General features: G+C 35.4%; 1 protein-coding gene across 1 annotated transcript; it reads left to right on the top strand.

Moving 5' to 3' along the window:
* The first annotated feature begins 420 nt into the window (after positions 1-420).
* Positions 421-10,415, top strand: LOC306844275 (histone H2A deubiquitinase MYSM1-like). The gene is made up of 20 exons (XM_079376276.1): positions 421-488; positions 616-688; positions 806-876; positions 1,002-1,067; positions 1,479-1,551; positions 1,632-1,730; positions 2,626-3,076; positions 3,166-3,373; positions 5,645-5,775; positions 5,865-5,968; positions 6,112-6,189; positions 6,552-6,637; positions 6,746-6,803; positions 7,149-7,199; positions 7,288-7,362; positions 7,477-7,665; positions 7,749-7,881; positions 7,972-8,077; positions 9,135-9,192; positions 9,582-10,415. Exons 1-20 carry the CDS (start codon positions 430-432, stop codon positions 9,912-9,914), a joined length of 2,502 nt encoding a protein of 833 aa, XP_079232402.1. The 5' UTR covers positions 421-429; the 3' UTR covers positions 9,915-10,415.
* The last annotated feature ends 24 nt before the right edge of the window (positions 10,416-10,439 follow it).

Raw genomic sequence — 10,439 nt, forward strand, 5'->3', positions numbered from 1 at the left:
GAGTGGAACAGGTAAGACTTTGATGAAGGTAAAACGGACAGACCTGTACTGCATTGGCAGAAAGCATTCTTCAAATTATAATTCTAGAAGTATTTTCGTGCCATGAAAATACTTGTGTGTATTTTAATCGGTGCTTTTAAATGCTTTGTAATCATGTACTCCATAGTTGTCTTTTGTAAATTAATTTATATATAATAAATGTCTTTATTATTTGTCTGCTAATTGAGCTTGTCAGTGCTCCCTCTTTTGTGTATTAAATTAGAGATGAAAAAATTACATATCAATTTGTGTTATATTAATTCTCACATAGCAGTCTGTTTTAGTCTAGAATTCAGTGTAACACGCAGCAGTAGCGTCCTCCTGCCAGTGAGTGGCGCTGTGACAAGCATACTCCTCCCGCGCTCTCTCGCTCTCACATCCGCCGCAAACATGGCAGACGAGGTGGATGTTGTTGACATCGAGGGAGATGAATGTGATGAAAGAGTCGGGTAGGAGATTATTCTCTCATTTCCCGCTTTCTGGGGAATATTATGCACTTCTGCTTTGATACATTTGATAAGCAGAAGGGAGACAGGAGCAATAAATTAATGTATTATTTGTCTGCTGTCTTAAAAGGGACCTGAACAGTGCTGAGATTCTCCAGGATCAATATTTACAGTCTGCTTGGAAGACAAATAGCAGTATATTGGTAAAGTACTGTGGATTTTAAGGGTTAGCTCGCCCTAAAATGCTAACCGTTTTAACAATATATGTAAAGATACTCTGAAAATGGATATGATGTGTTGTTGTTATTGTGTGTGTTCAGCCGTGGACGCTGGACAGCTCCATCAGCGATGAGAACAGACAGGCCATTGAGAGCATGCTGCTGGAGGAACAGTATCCTTCACTCTTCTCACGTCACACTGATTCATTCTCATTTAGTTCATGTTTGGTTTTCACATCCCATAATGCACAATGGGTGTGATCATTCATTAGAAGCATTGTTTTTCTTAAAAGAAAAGGTATTATTTTGCCAGTAAAAAAGCTCCAAAGGTGGCATGGACCAATGAGAAGACTAAAGTTAAAAAGTGAGCTTCCTTCTTTTATCCCTTTATGTTCATGAATATGTAAACACCTACACAACTGTTCAAAAGTTTGGTGTATATAAGATTTTATATGAATACTAATACTCAATACTAATAATCAAGCAAGGACACTCAAAAATGATAGTAAAGACATTGTTACAGTAGTTTTCTTTTTGAAAATTCAGCGTTGCTTTCACAGGAATAAATTACAAATTAATACACATTAAAATAGAATAATATTATTTTAAATTATAATAATTTTTTACAATATGTCTGAACATAAGAGGCTTCTTAAAAAAAATCTTACCGACCCCAAGCTTTTCAATGTTTGTGTGTGTGTGTGGATATATATATATAATGTATATGTGTGTGTGTGTAAGTATAGTAATTCATTCATTCAGAATATCTTTGTAGGACATTGGTGAAGAGTTCTGGAGCACAAACTCGTTGGGCTGAAGAGGAGAAAGATCTCTTTGAGAAAGGACTGGTATGTTTTCTGAACACAGAAAACAGTGCTCTCTCTCATATACGGAATTAAATTGTATTTTGTTTTTTTATGGTTTCTAGGCTCAGTTTGGCCACAGGTGGACAAAGATCGCAAAACTAATCGGCACTAGGACAGTTCTACAGGTGAAGAGCTATGCTAGGCAGTACTTCAAAAATAAGGTATGACTTTAGCCCATTTCCATATTATCATATGAAAATATGATTCAGATGTGTGTAGTGCTTTAAAATTAACTCATATATAAGGGGATAATTATAAATATAAACATCCAAGGGGTATTTTTAAAATCTAAATAAAAAAAATAGTTTGTTTGTTTATTTATTTATTTTTAAATACATGATATATTTTCTTTAGACCTTAAAAAATATATTGCCACCTCATTTGTTCATAATTTTTGGGGGTCACTAATGAACAGTTGACCACCTGAACTAATTTAGCATTTTATGATATTTATATGATATTTTTGATTGTAAAGATAATATATATTTTAAGAGACTTATTGTGGGTCTACCATTATGGCCTTCCTGTCACATGACAATAAAATGACTTCCTTCATGTTGGATATACCATTGTGACTTGACTGAATTTAACAAAAACTATCAATTCTTGATTTAGTGATAAATAATAAATTACATAGTAATAAAAAAAATAGTAATAGTAATACAAAATTACAATACCATTCTAAAGTTTGGGGTTGGTAAGTTTTTTTTTCTTTGTTTTTCTGCTCACCAAGGCTGCATTTATTTAATAAAAAATACAGTAGAAACAGCAATATTGTGAAATATTATTGCAATTTAAACAGTTTCCTACTTCAATACATTTCAAAATGTCTACGATGACCATTTTTAAAGAATTTTTAGCATCTATTACTCCAGTCTTCAGTGTTGCAGGATTCTTCAGAAATCGTTCTAATATGCTGATTTGCTGCTCCAAAAAAACAAAAAACAAATTCTGATTATTTTCAATGTTAAAAACACTTTAATAAGTGTTCTTTCAGTAAACATCCCTTTATCAGTGGTACTAGTCATCATTTTTCCCCCTGTGTCTGAACTTTAGTCTAAAGCAGACACACCTGCCAAAGTGCCCTCCTCTGATGTGACTTCAGACACCACGCTGGTCCCCTCGATCCAGCCTCATGTCTCAGCCCTGACCAATGCTGTGCGCATCGAGCAACTTTCTGATGATGAAGATGTTGACATCACTGATGACTTCAGTGATGATGGGCTTCAGTCAGAAAACCAGCCAGAGACCCCAGGCTCCCCAGAGTGCAACCACAAAGAAGAACTCAGTCCACTGCCTCCTCCATCAGATGTACTTGTAAACTCTCTGTCAGAATCAGGAAGCGCAGCTGAAGATGGAGCCACTGACCCAGACACAAATGGAAACGCTGACATCACTCATATTGGAATTGATCCGGAACCTGAGGAGGAAAGTGGGACGCACTTCTCTAAATCAGGCAGCCCAGGCAAACACAGCCTGTCTGAGGAGGAGAGCATTGAAAGAGCAGGTACATCACTAGAACTTAATTTAATCTCTGTAACTGTAGCAGACCATTAGCATTAGCAGCATTATGGGTAATGTATTCTTGTACTCCAGATAAGACTGAATCAGGTGAAAGTCCTGAGGAGGAGGTGGAGGAAGACCAGGAGGAGGGGGAGCTAAGAGCTCCTGATCAGGAGGTTGTACTGGACCTAAACACCATCACAGAGGAGGAGAAGCAAGCCATCCCAGAATTCTTTGAGGGGCGACCATCGAAAACACCAGAGAGATATCTAAAAATCCGTAATTACATCCTGGACCAGTGGTGAGATGTTGTTCTGTGCACTTCTGAGGAACATTTTCAAGTTCTTACATACATAGACTGTCATAGTGCACATACTACATATTAGGGCTGTCAAAAAAATTAGAATTTTGAATATTCGTTAAATTTTAGCGTCAGGCAGGCTAATCAGTGGCACACAAAATGCAACGACGATGTAGGTGTCATTGGATTTTAATGCTTTTGTTAGCCTATCCAATTAAACCCTCTAGATGCGGCGCAGCTATGTTGTTCATTCAAAATACTGCGGAAAAAGAGAACATCAGTACGTCAAAACTGAAACCAAGCCTTTCACACAGAATGCATATTTATCGCATTTTCTAGGGTTACATCTGTCTGGGTTCGAGACGCACAAGAGAGCCGCATGTTTAGAAAGCCATGCAAAATTAATGTAAGTTCAACTTGTCTCAAGACTTTCTGGCGGTTTTTCCCCCCATCCCACTTCATCTCATGTTTTTAAATGAAGAAAGTACTCTTTGTGATTGGTTATCGGTCCTTTGTATCAAACTATATACATATATGCATGATGCTGTTTTGTTTCTAATTGTTCAAGCAACTTTGTTAATTATATATGGTTTATAAACATTATTTTAAGCATTATGCGCTTTTTTCAAAGATAGTCTTGTTGTTTTATTGCTTTGAATAAACGTGCATTAGTAATATTTTGCTCGATGCGCTCTATTGTGGTATCAGGAGTGAAGCCTAAAAGCTTTTTTTCTCCTAACTGAAAGTATGCCTTTTAAATTCAAATAGAATTTGAATATTGATAATATTTAAGTACAAAATTCGAATTTAGTTTTTCAGCCATTTTGACAGCCCTACTACATATACTGAAAATAGTGTTTTTAAAAAAAAAATAAAAACGACATATGGTTTAAATATGTTCTTTTTATACTGTACTTTTCTTTTGTTTTTATATCAGAACAGTTGTGCTTGCTGCTTAAAATATTTATGGAAACTAATATTTTTTTCAGGATCCTTTGGTGAATAGATTTTTTTTTAACCATTTTAAATACTGTCATTTTTCATCAATTTAGAGCAGGGGTCACCAACCTTTTTGTGAGTGAGGGCTCCCTGAAGGGATACAATGGTCTCAAGAGCTACTTGTTTAATATACTCCAAATAAATAAATATCATTTTATTTATCATTGTCACATATACATACATACATGACATTACTGTTTTCTCACAAGCATTTTCAATGTTTTTATCAATCCAGGAAAATATTTATCCTGATGATTGTGAAAATGATATCACAATCATTTTTTTTCCATGTAATACAATATTAATCATGATATTAATTTACCATTAATGGGGAAGGAAATACTTTCCACGTTTGTTAGACCTTGACAATGAAGGTAAACATAACTTTGTTCACAATTCAATTCCACAGAGGACCTACTTTTTAATTTAGGGCCCCAGTAAATACATTTCATTTTTCCCTAAATTATGTGTTTTCCTTTAGATTTTTTATGGATTCTGTGTTTTATGATTCAGTACAAAAAAAAAAAAAAAGCATTTTCATTTTATCAGATAAGATGCTGCACAACGGAACTATATAAATTAATAATAATAAAAAAATTACTTGGTTGTATGATATTCCTTAAAATTATATTATTAATATTATTATTACTTGCATTTTAATATACAGTAGTAATATAATCGGTCAAAATATATTACAAATATATATATATAATATATCTATACAAAAGTTAAACTGGGCTTTTATTTTGGCGGATTGTCGTGAAGGTCTTTCAGTTTTAGTTTCAGCATGTATTTGACGGTAATTTTTCTCAAATGAAACATTAAAGCTGGTGAAGTGACTCTCAGAGCAGCTCTGGAGATGAAGTGCATGTGTTCATGTCTTAATATATTGAGACACAGATGGTGAAAACACCGCGAGTCATGTGTATTTGAGTTTGTGTGTCAGACGAAACTACTCCACACATTCATTTATGGTGTGTGATATGATGTTACATTAATCCATATTGAGTAAAAATGTCCAGCTTATCATCATTATTAACATAATTTTGATCATAATCTCGATATATCGTTTATCGCCCGGCGCTAATTCAGGCTGGCGGGCGACTCAGAGACTTCATGCGGGCTACTAGGTGCTCGTGGGCACCACGTTGGTGACCCCTGATTTAGAGCATCCTTGCTGAATGAAAGTATTAATTTCTTTCAAAAGAAAAATCTTACTGACCATAATCTTGAACGGTAGTGTATACTTGATCTTCTGTCATGTCTCTTCAGGGAACGAAGTAAACCTAAGTACCTGAACAAGACATCAGTGCGTCCAGGCTTGAAGAATTGTGGGGATGTCAACTGCATCGGTCGGATACACACCTACCTGGAGCTCATTGGAGCTATTAATTTCAACTGTGGTAATGCTTATTGCGCAGTCAGTTTTTTTCTGTCTTTATGAGTACAGTTTCCCTCTCTAAACTCTCTTTCTTTCTCCCTTCCTCTGCAGATCAGGCGATCTATAACCGTCCTCGGCTGGTTGATCGCTCTCGGCTAAAGGAAAACAAAGATTGTCTGGAGGCGTATCATCTTGCCCAGAGACTGCAGTCTATGGTGAGAAAGAGTTACAGCTCACTGTTACTGTTCTCATCATCATTATCTGTGGATGTTTATCCATTACAACGGTTTTCATTTACCTGCTCATTTAATGATTCTTCTAATGTATTTGGTGTGTGTGTGTGTGTGTGTGTTTGCAGCGCACAAGGAAGCGGCGCATTCGGGACATATGGGGGAATTGGTTTGATGCTAAAGATCTAGAGGGTCAGACGTATGAGGTATTGAATCAAAGTCTGCAGTTCTTCTTAGAACTGAAATATAATCTACATAGAACCACTCCAGGACAGATTGTTTATCACCTGACACAATTAGAATCTATTTTTAAGATTGACAAAAAAAATGTCATGAAATGATTCTTGTTTACAATGGTTTATATAACATCATGTGATTTTTTTTTTTATTTTTTTTTTTATTTTTTGGTGTTTGTGTGTGTGTGTTGATCAAAGTCAAAATTAAAATCTTTACACTTAATACATTTTTTAACAATCCTATAATAATATATTTATTTTTTTAAGAAAATACTTTTTGTTTGTACTTTCTCATTTTTCAGCCCTGATTTATGTGTTTTTTTGTCATGCAGCATCTGAGCGCAGAGGAGCTGGCCATCAGAAGAGAGGAAATGAAGAAGAAAGGACCAAAACCATCTAAACTCCCCAAACAGAGAGGGTAAACACACGCTCACAAACGTGCTTAATATCATTAATATCTAATCGTTTGTTTAATGGGCTTTTGATTGACACATCTGGATTCATTTCTTGACTTTGTCCTCTGCAGATCTCTGATTGATCCATTCCAGCTCATTCCATGCAAAGCTTTTGGAGAGGAAACAGAGGTAATTATTATTTTTTTAATAACATCTCTGATCAGTCTTTTAATTTAAATTTTTTTAAGCCAAACGAACACACTTAATATGTATGTGTATTTGCGTCACTTTGACCGTTCTCTGTAGAACCCACCTTCTAACGTACCATGATTGGTCGATCATGCACAATGCCTGCACACTATTGGTCAAACTGCTTTTTTATCATTACCTTCAGCAAGTATGAAAACAGGAAAACAAAGCCAAAACCTGGATATTTTAGGCAATATAGAAATCCGGGCCACCCTAGTGATAACACTGTAGTTTATTTTGTTGTGTAGAAATGAACTTCATCAGACTTATTTTGTCTCGTCTCAGGAACCGTACAAAGTGATAGTTTGTGCTGAGGCTCTTGTTGTTATGGATATAGTAAGTATGACACAGTGTTGGTTTCCAGATTTGCATTTTCCTTCATTACTCAGTATTATGTTGTACTAATAATCAAATCCTTTCCCAGCATGCTCATGTATCAATGGGAGAGGTGATTGGCCTTTTAGGAGGAACATATAAAGAGGAAGAGAAGGTTTTAAAGGTCAGTTAATTCATGGATTCATTCAACTGAGTCTGTTTTTTTCAATCAGGTTAGGAGCGCTGTGAAAAAATAATGCCTGTTGATTTGTTTGTAATTTTGCTGATGTTTGTGCAGATCTGTGCAGCAGAGCCATGTAACAGCCTGAGCACAGGTCTGCAGTGTGAGATGGACCCTGTCTCTCAGACTCAGGCATCGGAGCTGCTCGGGGTCAAAGGTCACAGTGTGGTGGGTTGGTACCACTCTCATCCAGCCTTCGACCCCAACCCCTCCCTCAGAGACATTGACACTCAGGCCAAGTACCAGGTAACACATCACTGTATTATATTGTAGTTGGAATAGGTGTCTTTGGTTACGTGTCACATCCTCTGTGTCTGTTTCTGTGGCAGAGTTATTTCTCTCGAGGAGGTGCTCCATTCATCGGGGTGATTGTCAGCCCGTATAACTCAAGTAACCCATCTCCCCTGTCTCAGACCACCTGTCTGCTGGTCCAGGAGGAGACCGAACCCTCTGGACCTCAGAGTATGTCACAGCATCTATTGTAAATAATAATATAGGCCCAGCAACAGCTACAGCTGAATTTGAGTCAGTTTGTGGTTGTTTGTGTTTCAGGGTTTCCGTACCGGTTTAACATCCAGTATTCATCTGAGCTTCCTGATTGGTCAGAAGTGATGAGAAGAGCAGAATGGGTGGTGTTCAAGTACAGGCTTTCTCATGGGTGAGCTGTGTGTTTTATGTGCGTTTTTGACTAAGAGGGAAGCAAGAATACATGAAAATATTACAAAGTTAAAAAACACGGCACACTTAATTTCTAGCGACTATCGTCAATTTGATTTCACAGATACTATTTAAACTAAACTGATCTAGACAGCGACATCTCTGAATTCAATAATGAAATGCCTTTAACTGAAAATTGACTGTTTAATCTTATTACTATACATTACTGACACTCTACCCTCCAATTTGATACTGTTAAGTGCTTTGACACAATCTGTATTGTTAAAAGCTCTATATAAATAAAGGTGACTTGACATTATTCACATTTTCATAAACTAGCCTCAAATGACATTATAATAATATAAAATAAACAATATTTATTATTCAGAATATTTGAATGTAGAGTATTTCTAACATTGTTTATTAGTATTTGTAGTAGTAGTATTTTACATGATTTCCAGCATTAATAAAACTTACTACCATTTAGAGAAATTAAAGACCAAAAGTTTGGGGTCAGTAAGATTTTTTTTTTTTTTTTTTTGGTAAGACATGAATAATTTTACTCTGCAAGGATGCATTAATTTGGTCAAAAGTGACAGTAAAGACATTTATAATGTAATAAAAGATTTCTATTTCAAGTAAATGCTGTTCTTTTCAACGTTTTATTAATCAAATAATCCTAAAAAAGTATGACAGTTGTCACAAAGATATTATGCAGCACAACTGCTTTCAACATTGTCAGCATATTAGAATGATTTCTGAAGGATCCCGTGACACTGAAGACTGGGGTAATGATGCTGAAAATTCAGCTTTGCCATTAAAGGAAGAATGGATTGCATTTAAAAATATATTCAAATTTTAAAGTGAAAATTTTAAATCATAATATTTCACTATGCTTTAAAATATATTATTAATTTTTACAATGAAGAAAATTTGTCATGTTAAAATTACATGTACATTTCTCAGTGTGTAGTGAGACCTAATATGAATATTAGAAATTATGTACAGTTTTCTATATTGGGCTAACAAATGGTAATAATATTTAATTCCTCTTTCAGGAGTGTACCAATGGACAGGCTCTTCCGCAGAGACTCCTCTCTAACTTGCCTGGAAAAGGTAATCCGTCTCATCTAGACTTCACATCACACCCACAGACTGACTAGTGTATTGCACATGAAAATGGCAAAAGATTTCGGACAAGCTGGCTAATCTGATTGCATGACTACCTTAAAACAAGTTTCTCATACTGCTTTCAAAAGCACTTCTGAGTACACTAGAGGATGGCATGACCTACATAAACTGAGGAAACCTTTGAAAAATATTCAGTGTTTTGTTTGAGGTACTTGGTAGGATGCAAGATATCCACAAAAAAACTGTAATGGTTCACGGTGAATTTATATGCATTTATTTGACATATTAGTTGAATGAGTTCTGCTAAATAATTACGTTTATAAAAATTATTTTTTTCATTATAATTAAATATGATTTGTTTTGTCTGTCTGTAGATGCTTACATCAATCCGGAAAACTTTGGAGCAGGTCTCGGAGATTGACATAGAGACTTTCCTGGTACAGATAGAAACCTTGTTTTATACGCATTTTCTCCCTGAGACTGGCTCTTCCTCCTCTCATCTTCACGAAACAGTAACACAGCCTCAGTTACTGTCATTCATCTCCTCTGAGCCAATCAACAGCAGCCATGCCACGGATGAGACGTGTGTTACTGAGTCTGACAGCCCAGATGAACTGTACACAACAAGGCCTGTCAACCATGTTAAAAGCTGTAATGAAGAAGAGGATGCGCCTGTTACACAGTCTATCAGTGCAGAAACTGTGTAAATAATAACAATAAACCTAACAATCTGAATGTAAAAACATACCATAAAGAAACCTGATACTGCAGAGGACAAATGTATCATTCATACATTGTACAAAATTGTGTGTAACATTGCATTCATGTAGATTTTTATCACACACGTTTTATAATATAGTTTTCATAAAAGTTGAGTTTAACCTCAAAGCTCTATTTAAAATGAAAGTTTAAACGTAATACTCGGTTGTTTTTTTTGTAGTTTGATGACATTTTGTAATTCAATTTGATCACAGTGTTCAAGAAAGTGTTCGTGACCATTCATAAATAAAAGTATTATTGAGAAAGATTGAGTAAAAACGAAATGTTAACTCTGACAACTGTCAAAAGCTGTCCCTTTCACGGTTTAATTTCGATCACGTTAGCATTTCATAATATCAGTTGCATATAAACACTCATATACAATTTTAGGTTTTACACAAGAGGTTGTCAAGATCTGAACAGACACAATAAAGTGTTATTAAAAGGCGTATAATTGCGTATTCTCTACTGAA

Source organism: Barbus barbus (assembly GCF_936440315.1).
Source record: "Barbus barbus genome assembly, chromosome: 24".
In the NCBI taxonomy this organism is placed as follows: domain Eukaryota; kingdom Metazoa; phylum Chordata; class Actinopteri; order Cypriniformes; family Cyprinidae; genus Barbus; species Barbus barbus.

What these genes read in the sequence shown, in the direction of transcription:
- LOC306844275 (XM_079376276.1), top strand. Translation starts at nt 430, where the DNA reads ATGGCAGACGAGGTGGATGTTGTTGACATCGAGGGAGATGAATGTGAT. An exon ending in AGGAAGAGAAGGTTTTAAAG is followed by an intron (nt 7,363 to 7,476) that starts GTCAGTTAATTC and finishes ATGTTTGTGCAG; the next exon opens with ATCTGTGCAGCAGAGCCATG. An exon ending in CTCTAACTTGCCTGGAAAAG is followed by an intron (nt 9,193 to 9,581) that starts GTAATCCGTCTC and finishes GTCTGTCTGTAG; the next exon opens with ATGCTTACATCAATCCGGAA.